Genomic DNA, 22,140 nt, shown 5'->3' on the forward strand with positions numbered 1-22,140 from the left:
TTCTCGCCCCGATTTGTAAATGTTGCCCTGATTATTTCTTAAGTTCATCTAGGAAGTTTTCAGAATCTTTCCGCTCACGAACAATCCACGGAGGATGTGATTTATTATTGTAGTACATTTGGTAATGACGTGCATATTTAAATCTTCATTATGTTCGAACAATCACTTCATCAATTTATGGTGTTTTCACACTAAGAATTATTAAGAGTCATGTGACATTAAAACGATGTTTCAGATCTAAGACTCGAGAGAATTAATGTTGTCGACGAGACGCATGAAATGTCCCGTCTCATCTCGTCTCAATTTTATAAACGTTCTTCACATCTCTTGGGCAACACACTATGATCCAATGTCCTATCGGGAGCGAGTACGATAACCAAATTAAGCTAATGAGTACGATCATGATTGAGTGCGAGCCTCACCGGGCTCTTAGTGAACGCGAGCCGAATGAGGATAGTGATTATCTTTGAAAGCAGTGAGCGTGAGCGTTTGAGGATAGTGAGCGTGAGTCCCTTTTGAAAGTAGTGAACATGATTCTCTGAGAAATGTGCGCAAGTGTCTCTGAACATATTGAGCGTGAGTCTCTTTGAAAGCAGTGAGCGTGAGCGTTTGAGGATAGTGAGCATGAGTCCTTTTGAAAGTAGTTGTAACGTTCCTATTGAGATAGGAGCTCATTACTCGGTACGGGTCTCTCACCGGTGAAGACCCGCCACATTTGAGAAACAATATATATATTTTTAAATTAAGTATAGTTGCCAGAAATCCTAAAGATCACCATAGGTTCAGCTTCATTATAAATACCATATAACCTTCCTAAAAATTAGGCCAATCGCAAAACCATAAATAGGTCAAGGATTTTAATATTAGTTTCGTTAAGTAACAAGTCAATGATTTAGGAATCTCTTCTTTATAACAAAATCAATCGACATTACAAATTTCCTTACAAGTCATTAAACTCGCTGCTACTAATTGGACACATTAAATCAAATGCAAGTGAAATTAATATTAGTCCCAATAAATCTCAACTTAATCGTGTTCCACGACAACCTAACATGATTTGGATAATTGTACCGAATCATCAAATATATATACATATATCGAATATGGGAAGTTATAAGTATGGTTAACACAAAATGTCTATATCCCATTTAATCAAACAGTTAAGTCTCCATTAGAACATATATGAATTTGATTTAAATTTAAATTTAATAAGATTATTAAACAACTCACCAGAATATTAAGTAAATAACAGCCCACACATTGAAATATCAAATTGAATTCACTTGTAATATACACACAACTCTTTAATAGAATAATTTACCAATTTTCGATAGGTAGAGCTTACTATTACAAGGTTTTACCGAGTACATTTCCAGCACACATCTGATGAGGATGACTCAAGTGCTGGATGAAGTGACAACAATCGCCACTAGAGGCGCTAAATTCAAAATTTGACAAACTAAACTAGTTTATCGAAGACTCGAAATAGAATGAATTTATATAATAACTTACAACTTTTTTTTGGTAACTAACAGAGTGACATGTTACATAGTGAACACGAGTCTCTTTGAAAATAATGAGCTTGAGTCTCGTTGAAACTAGTGAGCGTGAGTCTTTTTGAAAATAGTGAGCCTGAACCTCGAATATATTGAGCGTGAGCCTCTAAAAGTCGTGAGCGTGAGTCTCTCTGAAAGTAGTTAACGCGAGTCTCTGAGAATAGTGAACGTGAGCCTTTTTCATAGTATAAAGGAACCAAGAAAGTTTTGTCGCTTTTTGTGGAGTCCTATGCTCCATAGGCCCTCACACCGTGAGTTGAATGCGAATGGAAATAAGGCGAAGGTCAGTTGTTGCTGTGGGTATATCCAACATACTACCTTGTTGCGTTAGAACAGAGTGAACATGGGACCTCCACAGAGCGTCATAAGGGCGTATATGCTGTACGAGTTCAAACTGGGGTCAAACGCCGCTGCAGCGGGACGGATGGTATGCCAGGCCTTTGGTGACAGTGTCATGACTACGCGGACAATGCAGAGGTGGTTTAACAGGTTTAAAGATGTTGACGTAACACTCGACGACACTACGCGCCGGAAGACCAACATATGTACAAAATGAAGATATTCAGGCAGCAATTCAGGCGAACATTGGCCAGACATGTGAGAAACTGGAACTACAATTCAGTGTGAGTGTGGGGAAACTATTCGGCAGCACCTCCATCAACTTGGGAAACACTGGAAATTGGATCATGATTTGACTCCGGGCCAGAAAGCAACGCGAGCAGACACTAGTGATTCTTTGCTGTCTCGTCTGAGAAAGGAGCCATTTCTGAACAGGGTGTTGACATGGATGAGAAACGGGTCGTGTACAAAGATCCTCGGCGCCGTCATCATTGCTTAGCACCCCATGAACCGGTTCCAAAACAGCCGAAACCAGCGCTGCACCAAAAGGTCCTTCTGTGTGTTTGGTGACATCATGCATCAGGAACTGCTATCAGCTGGTCAGAGCATCAACGTACTGTAAGCAGTTGAGCCGTGTTCAAGAAAAAATTCAAAACTCTGGAGCCAGCACTTATTAATCGCAAAGGAGTCCCGCCCTGTTAAAGGACAACGCTAAGCCCCACGTGGCTAGGGTGACCCGGGACACCATTATACGCCATGGATGGGAAACCTTATTGAATCCGCCATACTCCCCGGACATTGTACCATCCGATTATCACTTGTTCCATTCCTGTCACCTTCGAGGACGCTAGTGCAGATCCCTAGTAGAGGTGCAAAATGCACTTGATACCTTCTTGGCTTCACGGCCCACCAAGTTCTACCACGATGGAATCCATGGCCTTCCAGAATGTTGGCAAGAAGGTCGTCGATGCTGATGGCGACTATTTTTGATCTTCCAAGTATGTCTTAAGTGACATATTGATGTTCGAAAGTAGTTGATGAAAAAGCGACAGAACTTTCTTGATTATCTTTATGGTAAGCGTGAATGTCTGAGCATAGTGAGCATGAGTCTTTTTGAAAGTAGGGAGCATAAGTCTGTGAAAGTTTGAGATTGATCCTCTTTGAGGATAGTAGCCGTGAGCCTCTTCGAGGGTAGTGAGTAATCCCTGATGGCAAAATGGCCATCTTTATTTCGAAGTCAAACAAATGTTGCTGGTAATATACAAGACTACGAAAAAGGAGCTAATAATGTGTGAAGTCAGTACAACTCATTTGACTTGGCAGTTGACGCCTGTACTCTTATGCAACCATTTGAACCAAAACAAATTGTGTGTTGCATAATATTGCAGGTGTTTATGAGAGATTTTGACTCGTTTCATGGGAATGTTTTTCGGAAAACGAACTAGAATCTGACTGAACGGTTCGAATGATTTTATTTCGTTAAATTCGATATTTCAAATGAGGTGCGGTAACCCCGGTATAATCCCAGGTCAATTGAATTCGTTGTTGTGTAGGTAGGTTTTGTCAGAGATAGGATAGAATTATATTTCATAATTGCTTTTAAATTGCAATCAGCAATGTGCCGGTGTTACACAAAAAGGCTAAATAATTTTCATGAGAACTACTTAAAATATGAGAAGTAATTTTCTCTATTCTCCTCTGATAGGTGATATCAAATGCAAAGTATGTTTAAAGGGGGGGGCGCACGGTGGCTCAGTGGTAGAGCGTTCACCTCCGGTGCTTGGAGTCCCTGCTTTGATTCCAACTCACGCCGTGTGGACTTTGTTGTGGATAAACACCGTGCTCGTGAGTTTTCTCGCGGTTCTCCCGTTTCCTCCCACTTTCTTCATTCCAATATTTCATTCATTTCTCATCATCATCGTCTCCTTTAGCCTAACCGGCATAATCGTGGGACGTAAAACTCAAAGATTTAATTTTTCGCAAAGTATGTTCTTATATTGCGTCATATGTGTAGTCTCTCCACGTGGTTTATTTGCTAAGGTACGTCCTTTCTAAACGCATGATCTTAAGTTTAATTTCAGCTGCGAGTGTGAATTTGAATAGTTCCAATTTCAGTGTGAAAGTAAGTTCTGTCACAAAGATTGATGGATTAAAAATGATGAAAGATTCATAGATAGTACTTCTGTAAGATTGACGAGACGAAACCGAACTGTTTTGAGATTGATTGAGTAGATAGATATATTCTGAGATTGATGTGCTAAAAATGGGCTGAAAATGTTGAGACTAAAATATTGTATATGATTAATAAGCCAGAAGTATTGTGAGGCTCAATTTTTTTTTGACTAAAAATATGCTGAAGTTCAGCCTCTGGAAAGTGACTTGAGCTTAAAATTGATGTAGTTTCGAAAGACAAAATAGACATCCCTCTGGTCGTAAATAACGTAATGTTCTTTGAAAACTGAGGCTGAACTGTAAACTAGATCAGATTTAATTTCAACTCCGAGAGAAATAGTGACAATTTAGAACCAGACGTTGCTTGTTGTTTAGCTATCATGTGCTCCAAGGAACTGGAAAGAAAGAACGAAATAAAAAAAGGAAAGGTAGAAATGGTTGTCGACAATAAAACGTGCTGCAGAAGTAGCATCTGAGAAAACTTATATCGCTGTGCGAAGGTTTAAAAAAAAAAAAAAAAAAAAAAAAAAAAAGGTGAAGAGAGTTGGGTTAACTTTATTACAGGAGGACGAAAAGAATTCAAGTAATCTTGCACATCGTGAATCAAAATAGAATCGTAAATCCTGTGCGGAGAAGATGATTGTTGCTGTCGACAGTGGAAAGAGAGGAAAAGAAGAAAAAGAGGGTTCGCTGAGAACGGAGCCAAAAAAAAGGGAGAGAAACAGGAGAAAGAACTTGTAAAAGTTCTGGTGTTTGTAGGAACAGAGAAAAAAAAAGAGGTCTGGATAAAGCCAAAGTAAAGGACGTATGTGAGACTGCGGTTTTCGTCTTTCTCTCTCTTTCTGTCTGTCTTATGAGAGAGAGAGAGAGAAAGAAAGAAGCAGGAAAATAAACGTAAAGAAAAGTGACCACAGTTTACCCGAGCCATGTTTCAATAACGAATTTATGATGGTCATTTTTCTTTTCTCTGTTTGATCTTGGAGGTCGGACAAAACGTTAACACTTGAATTACGACGTTCGATCAGACAATTTTTCACTCACATACACACTGACCATCTGTCCGTTTCACCCTGCCCAGAAGAAATCTATATACCTCTTTCTCACACGTCCACACTCACGTGTAAGATTAGGATGAGAAGTTTACTGTCGTCCAAGAATACAGACAGCTTCAGTTATCTAAGAGAAGAACAACGTAAAATAAAAATGGTTACAAGGATACAGTTCATTTCCCAAATAAAACAGAAGAGTACAAAGGTCCGACAAGGAACTTTATGTATGAAATTGAAGACGTGAGCACTGCACTGAAGGAGAGTTTCTTGCTGAAGTTGCCCAGCTTTCTAATTTATTTTGTTAGTGTTTACGACAGGCTTTCCCTGACTATCATCTGCACCATGTATAGTGACTTGATGGAAAGAATCAGATACAGAGATAACAAGATGATGAAACATCACAGTAAGGACGAAGTAGGAAAACTTCCTGAAAGTAAGGCCGACATATAACAGATATCATAACACGTTGAGGCTGGGTATGAAACTGAGTGAGAGCCAAGGTGTAAATGTTCGATTCTCGGTAAGAGTATGGATTATTTCTCTTTCCACTGTAGGGGGGACACGGTTTATCAGTAGTAGGACGCTTTATCTCTGGTACGTGGGGGTATCTGCTTCAATCCCCGGCTAAGTATGTTTGGGTGGACAACATCGTGTCTCTGGATTTTATCAGGATACCCCGTTTCCCTTCCACATGCTCATTCCACCAATTTTATCTTCATCATTCATTTGTCTTAATAATTCATTGTCCCTTAGCCTAAAGGGCATAAACGTTAAACTGAAAGATTTTATTTACTTTCCACTGCCATTAATGAGTTCCCTTAGCCTCTGTAACATTTATGACATGGATTGGCGGGTTACTTAGATTACTATTTTTGTCCGGGTCTCGAATATTGTCAGACCCGGTGATTAGAGAAAACAGACAAAAGCATAACAATTTTGCAGTATTATTGCAGAATGTTATAGTGAGTGATTGGCGTCACCTGCTTGAACTTGGAAAATTCATGTGTTCTATTTCCAATGTAGCATTCTGTTATCCAAGGTACAATTTTCTTGAACATTTCGCTTACTTTACAAGAATTTTTTGTACCTTTTTTTTTTTTTTAAAAAAAAAAAAAGGCGGGTTCAAAGGTAACCACACGGTATCTATTTAGAGATCTGAGTAAGATGAATAAAATAAAAACGGTGAATAGGAATTCTGATGCTCAGTTTTCGGAAATACCGAGAGAAACTACTTTTCTTTTGTAAACTTATATTTTGATGTAATTCGATAATCACACTACTTATTGAGACAGAACTAATTCTGAAGTATTAGCTATTACACTAATAAAGCTATCCACTAGGATATTTGCAAGAGAGGCCAAAATTGTAATTAACCCTTAAACTCTGATTTTTGTAAGATGGTAGGCTAAAATTATGATTAACCCTTAAACTCTGATTTTTGTAAGATGGTAGGCCAAATTTTAATTAACCCTTAAACTCTTATTTTGTAAGATAGTAAGCCAAAATAATAATTAACCTTTAAACTCTGATTTTTGTAAGATAGTAAGCCAAAATAATAATTAACCTTTAAACTCTGATTTTTGTAAGATAGTAAGCCAAAATTATAATTAATCTTTAAACTCTGATTTTTGTAAGATGATAAGCCAAAATTATAATTAACCTTTAAACTCTGATTTTTGTAAGATAGTAAGCCAAAATTATAATTAACATTTAAACTCTGATTTTTGTAAGGTAGTAGGCCAAAATTATAATTAATCTTTAAACTCTGATTTTTGTAAGATGGTAGGCCAAAATTATGATTAACCCTTAAACTCTTACTTTGTAAGATGGTAGGCCAAATTATGATTAACCCCTGAACTCTGATTTTTGTAAGATGGTAGGCCCTTTTTTGTAAGATAGTAAGCCAACATTATAATTAACCTTTAAACTCTGATTTTTGTAAGATGGTAGGCCAAAATTATGATTAACCCTTAAACACTGATTTTTGTAAGATGGTAGGCCAAAATTATGATTAACCCTTAAACTCTGTTTTCTGTTTAAGTGTTCTATTGTCCGAAGGTAAGATATCTAGGCTATATCTGTGGATACTTACATCCAGGTAACGGTTATACGGGACACGGTGGTTCAGTGGTAGAGTGCTTATCTTCGGTGCGTGGAGTCCCTGTTTCAATCTCTGGCCAAGCAAGTTTATGCTAGACAACGTTTTGTCCGTGGAGTTTCTCGGGTATTCTCGTTTCATCCCCCTTCTCATTCCACTATTTTTTCCATCATCATTCACTTGCTTTAGTCGTCATCTCCCATAGCCTACAGGTCATAATCATAATCGTGGAACGTTCATCTGAAAAAAGGTGAAGATGATGATATTCTTGTGTGTCTTATGTTATAATAATTATTTTATGTATTTTTTTCTTCTAGTTGGAGCCTTATCTACGGAATTTAACAGATGCTCGAAAAGTGGAAGTTCTGAGTGTCTTGTAAGTACAAACATTTTATTTTTTATTCGTCTAAAATGTAGTGTGTACAGAACGTTCAGTAAGTCAGAAACAGGGTAATGTGTAATTCAAGGGCACGCAACGCTGTTGCAGTGTTGCCACATATGATAGCAGCAGTGTGTCCATAGGGGAGCATATGTGAGAACACCAGTTAAACTTGAAAAGAGAATAGAAAGTGAATTTTGTCCATAACCATGATATACACAAATTGCTGGCTCTGACCACAGTTTAAAAATTTTGTTAAATTTCTATCTTTGGTAGTAAGTCCAAACTCAAGAATGACTTATTTTGGGAGAATTAGATTAGTAAAACGTTCATTATCAATGGGAGGAGCCGGGTGGAGATGTGTCAAGCCATATTTTCCCACTTTTGAGAAAATCCATTTTCAAAATTTGGAGGAATCCACAAAGCATGATTTATTATCACAAGCCAGACTGCTATTTGAAATTTGTTACCTGATCAATTGTAAACCCGGTAACCATACTTATGTTTCTGCTTGACTATTATGTACCAATATTTTTTTTAAATTTATTTTAGACGTGCTGAGAATATAGATAGCCTTTGGTTTGGGAGGACCGGGCACGATTCCCGACAAGGAGCTTATGTGGCTCGGATCTCACGTTAAGCTGTAGGTTCATGTCTCATATAGCCTCACTGCTGCAAAGAACACTAAACTCAAAATCAAACCAAATCAAGTCCATGGTTCCTGAGATTCGAAATAACGCGTGTTGCAATATAGTTTCTCCCCCACTCTAGGATCGCCCTAACACTTAAACTATATCCTTTTACCCCCATAGGTTCATATGAACTGGTGTACTTATTTTAATATAATGAGTCACCTTTTAACAGTTTGTGGGTATAGTTCATTGGCACCCTGTATATTTAAAGTTTACAGTGAATGTTTAATGAAGGAAGTATTAATGGGAATTGGAGATATCATGACTTTGGGGGGGGGGGGGGCAGATCATTAACAAGACTAGGCATGCAGATGATACGGATATTATATAGCTAGAAGCAAAGAAAGTCTGTAGGAGATGATGGACAAAATAGTTAACACTGGGGAAATGTATGGAATGGAAATCAACATCGAAAAATAGAAAGTCATGAGAATATCCCGTGAAAAGTCGCTCTTACGGGTCAGAGTAAAACAAACAGTACTAGAAGATGTCAATAATTTCAAGAATCTGATAAGTATTTTAGCGAAAGACGCGTACCGTAACAAAGAGATCAGATCAAGAATTGCCATAGTGTAAGAAGCATTCAACAAGAAAAGATCACTCTTAACTAGCAGCTTTAATATATATATATATATATATATATATATATATATATATATATATATATATATATATATATATATATATATATATATATATATATATACAGGGGCGGATCCAGGATATGATCAAGGGAGGGGCAAAACCATATTTTGCCGTTTTATCCAGTGTAAAGCAGGATTGAAGCCCATTTTATCCAGTGTATACCTGAGCGTCAAGGGGGGGGCTATAGCCCCTATAGTCCTCCCTTTGGATCCGCCACTATATATATATATATATATATATATATATATATATATATATATATATATATATATATATATAGAGAGAGAGAGAGAGAGAGAGAGAGAGAGAGCATTGGACTTTATGGTTCAGAGACTTGAACATTACGAAAGTTAAAGAAGAAGAATTTAAAAAGCTTCGAAAATGCTGTGTTGGAAGAAGATGGAGAAGACAAAATGGACAGAGAGAGATTAACAAACGAAAAGGGTTTAAAATGGATAAGAGAGAAGAGGGCCCTTTTAACCAGCATGCTTTGCAACAAGAAGGCCAGTTGGATTTGGCACATTTGGCGAAAAAAAAAAATTGTCTTCTTTCCATCGCCATAGAAGGAAAGGTGGAAGGAAAGGGAGGAATAGGAACTAAAAGAACAACTGATCGATGACTTCAAAACCAGAAAAAAATATTGGGAGTTAAAAGAGGAAGCAGCAGGAGATAGAGAAACGTGGAAGAAACGTTTTGAGGCCCAAATAATAATAATAAACACACTCATTAATCCCTGGACCTAACAAAAGCAGTATTATTATTATTATTATTAGTATTAGTATTATTATTATTATTATTATTAATAATAATAATAATAATAATAATAATAATAATATAGAGCCCAACATTCAGTAATTTTAATATAGTGACCCTAAAAGACTAAGTGATAAAATGTTTTATGCATAATGTGTTAAAAGGGTAAGAAATATTCTCTCTCTCCAACGGTATGTCTCTCTTTTTTTTCCCATTTGAGGAACACTTACATATGAAGTTCACTTAGTATTCTGAAGTTCAGCAAGACAAAGACTCGTAGATAGAAAAACCTCAGAGGACCACTTTGGTATTCTTTTTCTCCGTACCCAAGTCAAACTAAGATGATGAATGCGATGACGTGAAAAAATTCAGCTGGAGCCACCATACTGTAGTGTATATAGAGTGACAGACTGTCGTTTTCAGGGTCGTGTACACGTTGTGTTATGTAAGGAGCATATGTAGAATTTGCTCACATCTAGTAGAAAAGAAAATACGTCTTCTAAAACTCTGCAGTGCAGCGTTACCAGACGTCCATAAGTTATTTAACATACACGAAAGTTTTAGGTTTTGAGACGAAAGTGGAGCGAAAGCAGTTTGTTTGTTACTTGAATTTTTTGGGTTCATTTCGAGGCTATGTTTATTTTTGGCTTGGAGTTCTAAGGTTCATATCGAGGCTGTCCGAAGCTATGTTTATTTGTTACTTGGAGTTTTAAGGTTCGTTGTGAGGCTATGTTTTAAAGGTTCGTTGTGAGTAGTGCTCTCAACGGGTCGGGTCGGGTTGAATCAGTCTTCAACCCGACCCGTGACCCGAATTGACTGACCCGACCCGTGATCCGATCTGATTGACCTGACCCGATTGACCCGAACCGACCCGAGCTGACCCGACTGACCCGACCTGTTTGAGAGCACTATGGTCACGACACTGGGTGAATGCCAAAATGCACTCCCATTGGAAATTAAACCCGGACCACGTGTACCGAACGAAGTCTTACACATTAACCACTAGCTAGATCAAGCGGGGGATTTTTATATGCATCTTAATGAATATTTGGGACTTTTGAGGTTTGGTTATTTCCTTTTATAACTGATACCAGTGTCCGACGTGGAAGAAATTTGCTTTAGTTCTATGTGACGAAATTTTAATTCAAGGTCAGTGTTCTCACCTGCTCGGACGGCAGGGGATCTTCTCGGAAGACAGTAGCAAAAGTCTCTTGGCGGAGACAAAAGGAAATCATTTAACTACAATAATAAGGGTTGAGGAAACGGAAGAACACCTGTGATTTTTTTCCAACCCTTCAACTTTCATTCCAAAATAGGTTCTTATGATTCCGGGACCCAAGCCACTTTGATTTTTCTTTCTCGGTAATTAAAACGCATTTTACAGTATATATAGTTGCAAGTAAGAGGATACATAATATGAATTTTGTAATTATAATTTAAAAATATAGTATGATAATTAATTATAAAGTACTAATTTTATTTCATCACTTTCAGACCAACAAATGAAATTCAAACAATTCACACCCTGGGTCTTGGTCATCAATACTGCGTCTTATTCTTTGTCTTTCACAGTCAAGTCTTCGTCCTGCATTTGGTAGTCTTGGTAGTCTTTAATGCTATACAAGAGCCAAGAATGCTCGCCTTATCGGTATAAATGAAGACAAGTGTGATTTTGATTATGGTCTTTCATACTATACGGAAAGCAAGAAAATATGCTCATCGCTACTTCGTGATCACCAAAACAAGGCCAAGAGCAAGATTACTGTGCACTTCGTCTTGCATATCCAATCTTTATCTTATTCCTGTATCGATGTTCTTGGGCTTGGTGAAATAAAATGAAATATTCAGTTTAAGGTCCCTCGATTCTGCACCGAGGCAAAGGGATATGGTGACCATGAGAAATGAATGCAATGGTGGAATGAAGAAAGTGGGAGGAAACAGGAGAACCTCGAGAAAACCCACTACACGGCGTTTCTCCACCACAAAGCATACTTAGCACAAGCTGGGATCGGACCATGGACACCATGCACCAGAGATGAATTCTCTACCACTGAGCTACCGCGGCCCTGCTTGGGCTTGGTCGTCCATATCCAATCTTTCTTTTGGCCTTGCTTAAACAACTGCTAGTTTTGTTCTAAATCCAGACTCCATATTGGCGTAGATATTAATATTACAGTCGATTGGTAAAATCAGTTTTCCACATTTTAAAATTAAAGTACACACAAGTACAAAAATAAGCATTTACCATAAAAACACTAGCTGCAAGTGTTCAAAATAGATTTATGACTTGTATACAATCAATTGAAAATTGCTATTTTTAATTAGGCAGCTAGTGAAAAACAGCAGCTTTTGACTCCAGCCGAGTTTAAGCTCAACCTAAACTCAGTTGACCAAAGTGAACTGACCCGACCCGATAACCCGACCCAAGCTGACCCGACAACCCGATCCGAGCTGACCAGACTGACCCGACCCGACCCGGCCCGTAACCCGACTCGAGCTGACCCGACCCGGCCCGTTTGAGAGCACTAGTTGTGAGGCTATGTTTATTTGTTGCGTGGAGTTTTAAGGTTCATTCTGAGGCTATATTTATTTTTTGCTTGGGGTTTTGAGGTTCGTTTTGAGCACCGAGGTTATGTGAGACAGAATGTTTTACTCTTAAGTGGCAAGTGTTTGCGTAAAAGGCAACATTGATGGAACAGGTCACGAACTTTGTGAGCCGTGACCTATCAGATCCAATGTCCTGGACAACAACGTGACCTGAAGAAAATCCTGTGTAACCCGGAGATGATATAACTTCACAATACTCATGGAAAGTATATGTCAAGCTGGTAAGGTTCTTCTAGCACGTCTTTCTCCTAACATACACGACTTTCTCCTTTGTTTCTCTAGTGGTCCTATTAGCGCTCTTGCCTTTGATGCGAGCGATTCTGGATTCAATTCCTTGTGGGGACACTCGATCGACAAATTGTGAAAGCTTTTCAGGATTGCCATTCTGAGAGGTGAGGTTCTCATTGCTGGTGTTTCTCATTCACAAAAGACAAATGCCGGGGTAGTACATAACATAAAGGTCCCAAGCTGCTTCCTTCGTTCCCCATTTCTTTCTTCTTTCCTGATTTCCCCGGATAGTGTGATCGCCAAGTGACGTCATCCCTCATGTGTAACAGACTAACATGATCATAGATGCCGAAAGCCCACAAGTCTAATTTCTAATTCTAACATTTTGTCTCTCTCCCCTCTTTCTCTTCTCACTAAATCTAGTTTTTTTGTATTTTTAGGTACGTGTTTGTGTGTCAAAGCATTGCACGGAAAGATAACTACAAGTTCTATCAGAGTATATGCGCGTGAGAATAACATAGAAGATAAGTTACATGTTTCTTTATGAGAGATTGCCAAAATTGAATCAAGCTTGCGTGTAAAACTTGTCGTGTAGAATATCAGGAAAGCAAAAATGTCTAAAATTGGTTTGGATTAGGGATGATAGCAAGATGAGACTGGACTTCATACTGTTTCGATGTCGAAAAGGTTTACATATAGTGGTCTCCATCTCGGTCTCGTCTCAAGTCGAAGATCACCATCTCAGCTTCGTCTCGAACAACCAATCCTTGTCATACTCTATTTCTGTCTTCCACTAATAGGTCCTTGTCTTAATTTAGGTTTCGTCTCCATCAACCGGTTTTTGCCTTAATCTAGGCTTCGTCTCGACCAACCTGTCCTTGTCTTGATCTACGTCTTGTCTCGACCAAATTGTTCCTATCTTGATCACGGTCTCGTTTCGACCAACCAGTCCTCGTCTTGATAGAGGTCTCGTCTCGATCAACCGGTCTTTGTCTTGATCTAGGTCTCATTTCGACCAACTGATCCTTGTCTTGATCTAGGTCTCGTCTCGGTAGTCTCGAAATAAATTGTGTGAAATTATGTACCTCTTCATAGCTAAATGACTAACACTTGTGCTTTCTTTGCTTGGGTTCACGTATTAAATCCTCAGCGTGTGCATCATGGCTTGGATAAAACCAGAATATACTGGTTCAGATTCTGCTTTGAGAACTAGATCTTGTCTCGTATAGCCTCAGTACTTGCTATATAATAATTAAATTCTAGTCAGTTAACTGCAGTACTAAAATTTATTCCTTTCCTGTTGAATCAGTATTATACAATTCCACATATTGCGCACGCACTAACTCCGTAATTTTACTATAAATATTGGGATTATTTCTCAAACTATAGTCTGCAAAGAGTTAAAGAAAGATAGAAAGAAATTTTTCTATATACAGCTTTTTTTTTTTAACATATTTTAATGTAAAGGGTTAGTTGACCCTTGTATCGAATTCTCTGGTTTATTCTGATGCTGTTTGAGTCCTATCCTATTCCGAAATTTATGCTTCTACTCTTCTTCAATGTGTTGGCCGCGGTTGCTCAATAGTTGAGCCTTCATATCTAGTGCATGAGGTCCTAGATTCGATCCCAGTTCGCGCAAAGTTAGCATTGTGGTGGACAAACACCGTGTACGGTGGTTTTGTCGGAACTCTCCCATTTTCTCCCACTTTGTTCCTTCTACCATTTCCTTCATTTCTCATTATCATCGTCTCCTTTAGCCTAGCCGGCATAACTGTGGGACGGGAAACTGAAAGATTTCATTTTCTTCTGTAATGTGAATGTTATTATCCGCAGTTTTCAGGAAAAAATCGTGCCAGGGCCGCACCTACGCTCGGGGTTCTACCGGGTCCGGATCCCCCCCCCCAAAGAAATTCGTGCCTCGACATACATTTGTACTGTTTCGTAAAAGAACTATCCTTGTTTGGCAAAATATGACTGATGTAACATGAAGATTTACTCATACACTTCATCGGTACTCTTTCTTTTCTCTTAATAACAATCAAATTCTATATTTTTCCCCCTGAGAATATAGCTAGCTGTATTTAACCTTCACTATCGTCTTTTCTTGTAAGAATAACACTGCTTTAATGTTACTTAGACGTAGTGTCTTCACTGTTAAAAATGAGTTCTTAAATTTTTTCGTATTTGAAAACATCCGTTTCTTACCTGTGCACCGCGTAATACAATGTTAAAAGTTAGATTTCGATTCTCAAATCATTTTGAGAAATAATAACTTAAATGCAAGGAATTATGTCTCATTTCTGAGGGTGCAAATGCTTTCTCAAATTTGAGAAAAAAATTTATTGTTTTCTTAAAATTGAGAAATAACATTTGAGGAAGACGACGATGATGAGAGTGAAAGAGATAATGGAATGAAGAAAGTGTAAAGAAACGGAAGAATCCTGAGAAAACTCACTCATACTGTGTTTATCTTCACAAAGGTTACTTGCCGCGAGCTGGGATCAAACCAAGGGCCTCACGCACCAGAGGTAAACGCTCTAGCACTGATCTACCGCAGTCTCTACGTTAAATTAAGAACAAATGAATACAATACTATGCCACAAATTAATATTCTTGTGGGTTTGTTTTCCATTTTGTTTCATGATAGCTTTTATGAAAACAGGGGCAGTGCTTAGGGAGGGCAGGGTGCAACTGTTTCCACCCCTTGAGTTTGAGCGGCCCATACTTTGTTCAAATCGATGTACATTAATACCTGTACACAAGGCCGAATTTAGGGGGTGCACCGGAGCACGTGCACCCGCCCCCCCCCCTCCATTCTGAATATACACTATCTAAAGTGAGAAACTGGCAGTGGACATAGCAATACTTTCTTAAAATTTCATGTCATGTTTCCGTTTCGGACTTAAAGAAAGCGATTTTGCTAAACACATTAGTTTAAGTCAGTTCCATATACACATCACAGATGCCTAAAGGCATTTAAAAAAATTAAATTTGATTCAAATGTACTGGTAGTTATTGGTGCACCCCACTTCAGAAAATCCTGGATCCGGTCCTGTCTGTACATATAATAATAAAAGAGTGGCTGGAGCGTCTTATTTCCCAGACAAAATCGTAAATGACGCTATTGTAAAATATACAAATGTTGGTTAATCAGGCCATATATTGTCTGTAAAACTTTAAAATCGTACGTTAAAATACCTTGCAACTAAAGTGAGGTAACTTCAGTTCTCCCCAGCGGTCCAGCAGCTACCTCCCGCGTGCCTTAGGTGCATGTGGTTTAAGCGGACCGCAGGGGCACGGTGATAGAAAATTCACCTCCAGTGCATAGGGTCCGACTTTTAGTTCGATCCGACATGGCGCCAAGTGGATTTTGTGCTAGACAGACATCGTGTGCGTTGGTTTTCTGAATATTCCACCGTTTCCTCTTACTTTGTTCATCCCAGTTTTTTTATCATTCTCATAAAAAATTGTCTCCTTTAGCCAGCACGGCATAACCGTGAGACGTATAACTGACAGATTTTAATTTTGTTTCATTTTTTGTACGCGGTCCAGATTGAAATTTGAATGCAATGCAGTTATTTTAATTCTGCCTTAAACTGAGGTCTACATCTCGTATTGTTCAGATGCTGAAAAGAGATGCTAAACTTAACAAACAAAAGGGCAAATTTATCGTTTTTTATAGACTATAAATAAAAATGAAGGTGACTATGTGATTTAATAGCTCTTGAAGTACCCGACCGATTTCGATCGAATTTTCAACATAGATAATGTTTGGGCCTGGGACGGATTTTGTTACTTCATTTTGACGGTGCAGGTTAAAGGAGGGGGAGGAGTGATATATATAAAAATGATCGAAAATGACCGATGTTTAGTGCCGAATCCATAGCTATCGGGGTCACTGAGATGAACAGTAACACTTCCGATGCTGTTTAAATCCAAATTCAGCCCCGCAACTTGCGAGAAGAGTGATTTAATATAAAAATGATCGAAATGCCGTTTAAATCCAAATTCAGCACCGTAACTTAGGGAAGGAGGAAGGGAGACAGTCGCATTGTGAGTAGTTAATGCTGTTGTAAGTCCGGTCCAGAAACACACAAATATCGTGTGCTACTTGGCGCTCCGTAACTGCTAACCACAAAGAGAAGGGATAAAAATCGTGTATCGTTCAGTGCTGCCAACTTACTAGAACAGAAATAGCGGGCATTTCAAAAGTTTCTTTCTTTATAGGACAGAATTTGCTGTTCTCATATTGATACTAAGTGGTAATAATTATAAGAGATAATAAGAAACTATTTTTGATCTAAGTTCAGCGTTAAGCGAACAGGTTGTATTTCTCATGTTACCCCGCTATTGCAGCCAGAAGTTACAGATCTGTTTCAAATACCTACGGTGAATTGGCAAAGTTTCGGTGTCTACCGTAGTCTACACAAATTGTGAAACGAAAATCTTTATATTGATTTGATTTGATTTGACTTGGGTATAACAACCCTTTTGAGTATAACAACCCTTAAAAAAAAAACCTTTTCAGCGCTAAGGATATTTGAGGGGAGGATTCTACTATTCAGGAGCCGAACAACTACTGAACTTCTTGTGGGAGGCGAGCTCCACCAACGGAAATCGAAGCCGGGTCCTGCCATACAGAAACTTGCGCGTTGGGCAATCGGCTGTGATGGAAAAAAATGGTTGATTTGGATGTTCAATATTCATTTAAATATAGAGGGTATATGAGACATTTGTGTACAGCGTAATATGAGATCTGAACTTCAGTAACTTCTTCTGAGAATAGAAAATGGATCTCTCATTTATACACTAATCCTAGAGCAACGAGAAATATTTCATAATTTTTGGTGATTGATTGATTGAGTTGTGTTTATACCCTGTGTCAACAGCGAGGCTATACAGGACAGTGTCTACAGTTTAAAGTTGGATCTGATCCATGACAATGCGTTCAATGCTCTCCCACTGAGGATTGAACCCGAATTCTCATATATCAAAGATACAAGTTCTTGCCAGTAGACTAAAAATAGAGGTGTCGCAATCTTTAAATTGCCTAAAGACGTTGATTGGGTGTGTATAACATCTATTTTTTATCACCAACACTATATAAAACAGTAACTTAGTTTTAATTTGGAATCTGAACCACCGTAATAGTTCAAATCAGGCCCGTAGACAGGCCAAAAATGTACGGGGGGCCCGTAGAAGTAGGGGGGCGATCCAACCATATTATAGTTCATTTGCAAGCCTACCTTGAAAGTTTTAGAGGGAGCCAGTAAAACTTTAGGGGGGACATCCCCCCTAGACCCCCGTAGATGCGGACATAGTTCAAATTCCTTGGTTCTCCCACCGTGAGTAGAAGACCTAAGGATCACGCGATAACTACTAGACCACAGGAGAAGGCTGAAGAAGGGCATGAAGTAAACTTTGTTATTAATCCAGAATTTGTTAGTTTTACTGGCATTCAACGTCAGTTGTCTGGCAACCCTGCGGTAATGATTGTCTTAACCAGGTTCTCTTTTTATGCAAGAAAACAAAAGAATGTCTTCTTTTCACCGTTGTAAGCCTCTAGAGAGACCACGACATATTTTTCTGTTTTTTTCTTTCTTTGTCGGTAAAAGAAAAAAAAATATCTTACAGAAACTGCTCCTTGAGGACCAACCTGCCTGTACCTATTTCACACAAACCTTAACCACCTGCATTTGCTGACATCTATATTCCCTCCTTACCTTAGCTTCTAAATCATTACTGACTTAAGGCTTGAATAAGTGAAGAGTTTTGGGCGAACACAGGTGAGCTGTGAAAATAGGATCCCAACACAACACGGGATATGACAAAAAAATGAACAGAAAGGATGTATTTTTTTTTAATCAAAGAAAAGAAACATCTTTCTCGGACAGAGTTGCCAAAATACTGGAAACTAAGAATAGGAGATTATTGGTATTCACCAGGCGGCGTATGCTGATGATGTAAACATAATAGAGGATGATAGGAGAACAATAGAAGGTAAATCCAAAGAACTTTTTAAGAGGCCTCATCACTGCGAAATTAAAATACCGCTAATTTTACAGTAATTATGTGATATCTTAAAATAGAAAAAAGATAATCGAAAAGTGAAACAAGACCTCCCTAGACAATATTATCTTGCATGAGATACCGTTATCAAGACTCACTTATCTGCTTTCGATTTCCAGCCATTTAGAAAATCGGCATTTATTTTCGCGTTTCTAAATAACTGCAAACGCAAAGCTACTAGGTGACTCGAGATAACGCTACCTCATGCAAAATAACGTCGTCTAGGGAGGTCTTGATCCACTTTTCGATTATCTTTTATCTATTTGAAGATATCACATAATTACTGTAAAATTAGCGGTATTTTAATTTCGCAGTGATAGGGACTCTTAAACACTTGAAGGGTCAGGGTTTAGAAGTACACGTAAATATAGAGAAAGCTAAATAATGGAAGTTCGTCGAGATGGTAAAACTGCAAATTATGGATGTGTTAAAATATCAAAAAATAATTTCGTCAGAGTGGATACTTTCAATAATTTCAAGTATCTACGGTCAGTATTAACAGACCAAAACCATATTCACGAAAAATAAGTTTCAAAAAAGTATCTAGTGTTACTATTCAGTTCAAAATCTTTTGTCGTCGCGAATTCTGTCGAGAAATTTGAAGCTTAAAATATATAAAACGACAATCATGCATGTTATTCTGTATGGTTGCAAAATATAGTCGCTCTTTCTTAAGGAAGCCTGTGGAAGTATTTGAGAACAAGATCCTGAAACGAGCATTTGAACCCAAGAAGAACGGGAATGGCGGGAACTTCGTAACGAAGAACTACATAATTTATACCATTTACCAAACATTATTAGGGTTATCAAGTCTAGGAGGCTCAGGTAGGTAGGTCATGTGACTAGAATGGAAGATGTTAGGAAACTTTTCAAAATATTAACTGAAAATCCAATCGGGAGACGTCTGTTAAGAAGACGTATTGGCAGATGAAAGGACAATACAAAGTAGAAACTGGATCCAGTTGGCTAAGGCCAGAAGTCAAGGGAGAGCTTTTGTTAAGGCGGCATTAAACCTCCGGGTTCCTTACAGGCCCGCAACCAGCCACAGAGGTTTGGGGGGCCATGTGTTAGGGGGGGACCAAGTCATTAAACATTCTCTTACCAATAGTTAAAATGTGTTTTTTTGTATTAATAATAACATTTTGTGTTGAGGTTTGGCGGGGCCTCGAAAAGTTTAGGGGGCCAAGCCCCCTATCCCCCCCCCTGGTTGCGGACCTGGTTCCATACGCCATAGAGTTACTTTAGTTAGAATTGTGTGTAATCACCAAATGAGGCAACCATTAGATTCTGAGATTGTCCTTTTGGGGCTTCCATATTATGCGATGTATTACGATGTGAAGTAGAAGTTATGTCCACCCATCTGTTTGTCTGTGGATACATTACCTTAGCCGAAACGATGGGAAATGCTTTCCCGATATGGATTTACTGCCCCAAGAATATGACTCATATTCATTTGTATCATTATATTACATAAACCAGAAATGATAAATATCAACAATTTCCATTTTCAGTGTTGTTCTCGATAAAATAAAACAGAGGTTCTTGTCACAGCTACTTCTGTTACCATACTAACCCAGGTTGGAGATCTTCATACTAGATACACTGTGTACCATATCCCTATGCAAAAGACAAAATTACCATACGTGTACGATCTAGATCAACAGTTTGTAACTCTGTCCTTAGAACAGGAACTTTTAAGTTCTTAAGTTCTCGTAGCATCACGATATCAGGAGTTCATTCACAATATCAACATCCACATCCATGATCTGTTTTCCTTATTTCCTTTACGAACCTTGTGATCACAGCCATAAATGTAAATTTTTAATCAACGGAAACATAAGATCCTATACCATTATTCCTTCCCTTCGCCGCAGTCCGTATACGCATACACACAGTAACGTAATTACTAAATGGTGAGCGCTGAATTTTTTTTTTCGTGTATTGCATGAGATGAGCATGTCCTAAAGTTTCTCTACGGATAGTGCTCTCATATTCTATGTACCTATAAAAGTTGTATTAAACATTGTCAGATTTTTTTTTTCGAATACTTAGCGAAGTGTCAATAACATTCTAAAAATGCATCTGATGTAGGCAAAGTAATTTCTGAACATTTTCCTTATATTAAAAAAAAAAAGTACTTTTTAAGAAACTAGATATTGAAACACGAACAGCCCAGATTTCCCATGTGAAACAGCCACTACCGAGCCTTGTACGAACGTGTGTTGGTACTCATAGGACTAAAATCAATTACTGAGATTGCATTTTTTTTTTTTTTTTTTTGCCTGAAGTTTCAATGTACCATTCGGACAAAAAAAATTCGCGAATCAGACATGAAGTGTGGGTGATCGAAATTCAACGATTTCAGAAAAGAAAAAAATGTTTCAATATGTCTCCTGTCCAAAATATCCGAAAAGATTGATAGCGTGAGCGAAACAATATGCCAACGTCATAATCAATTTCTCTTATATTGGTATGGCGATTGTTTATAATCATTTTTTTAACTTTTTAACTGACTTAGAAGAAACGATGTTGTTAGTTTGATTTGTGGTATGTAGGTATGTTTGTAGATGTGTTTGAGATTATTTAGATTGGTCATATTGCAACATGGTTTTCATTAATCTAAAAAATTCCAAATGACTGTTTTACGTATAAAATATTTGAAAAATTTTAATAATTAATTAATTAATTATTTTAAAGAAAATCAAATAATTCCTGCAATACCTCATCTTATCCTAAAATATTCAGCAACCAAATAATCGTCGAAGTATGGTGGGTTGCATATAACCGAAGGGGTTTTGAACATCTTTGAAGCCAGCTTTCTCCAAATTGTGTAAAGCTATTTGAAGGTTGATGTTTAGGTCATTGATGATGTAGTGACTGCTTTAATCCTGTCTTCCTCAACTTTTGCTAGAATTTCATCCACCTTTTCTGAGATTAGCACTCACTTCTTCAAGAAACATTTTAAACATCAAAATTTCCAAGAACAAAGGCTATTGAACTATCTTTTGACTGTTGCTTTTGCTAACGTATCTTGCCTGCAAACATCATAAAGTTCTTCAGAGAATTTGTACTTTTATTGAAATAAAATTTTAAAAAATGTAGTGCATTTTTGTGGAAAGGACGTTTTATCTTCAGAGTGCAGTATCTTACATCTGATTAAAAGAATCTCAATATTCTTGGCAGGCTGTGGTGGCTTAGTGGTAGAGCGTTCATTTCTGGTGAACGGGGTCCCTAGTTCGATTCTCCGCTCACGCCAAATGAACTTTGTGGTTGACAAACACCGTGTGCATGGGTTTTCTTGGGGTTCTCCAGCTTCTTTCCACTTTCTTCATTCACTATTTTATTCATTTCTCATCAGCGTCGTCTCCTTTAGCCTACGGCATAAGTGTGGAACGTAAAACCCACAGATTTCATTTCATTTTTTCAATATTTTTGGCATATTTGTTAGCTCCAACTGTCAACTGTCAAATGATGATATGTTGGACCCGCTGCGATTCATGTACCTTGAGATTTAGGACACTGACGCCATCTCATGAGCAGAGACTTCTATTTA

General features: G+C 38.0%; 1 protein-coding gene across 3 annotated transcripts in view; it reads left to right on the forward strand.

Annotated features, from left to right (window-relative positions):
• LOC145675726 (uncharacterized) overlaps positions 1-22,140 on the forward strand; it is a 1,359,799-nt gene that overhangs the window by 1,160,299 nt on the left and 177,360 nt on the right. For all 3 annotated transcript variants that reach the window (XM_081746346.1, XM_081746345.1, XM_081746348.1), the window contains one exon: positions 7,532-7,590. In XM_081746346.1, coding sequence (XP_081602472.1) covers positions 7,532-7,590 — 59 coding nt within the window. The remainder of the gene's footprint in view (positions 1-7,531; positions 7,591-22,140) is intronic.

This window comes from Thermobia domestica, chromosome 18 (assembly GCF_964235325.1).
Source record: "Thermobia domestica chromosome 18, izTheDome1.hap1.1, whole genome shotgun sequence".
Lineage (NCBI taxonomy): Eukaryota > Metazoa > Arthropoda > Insecta > Zygentoma > Lepismatidae > Thermobia > Thermobia domestica.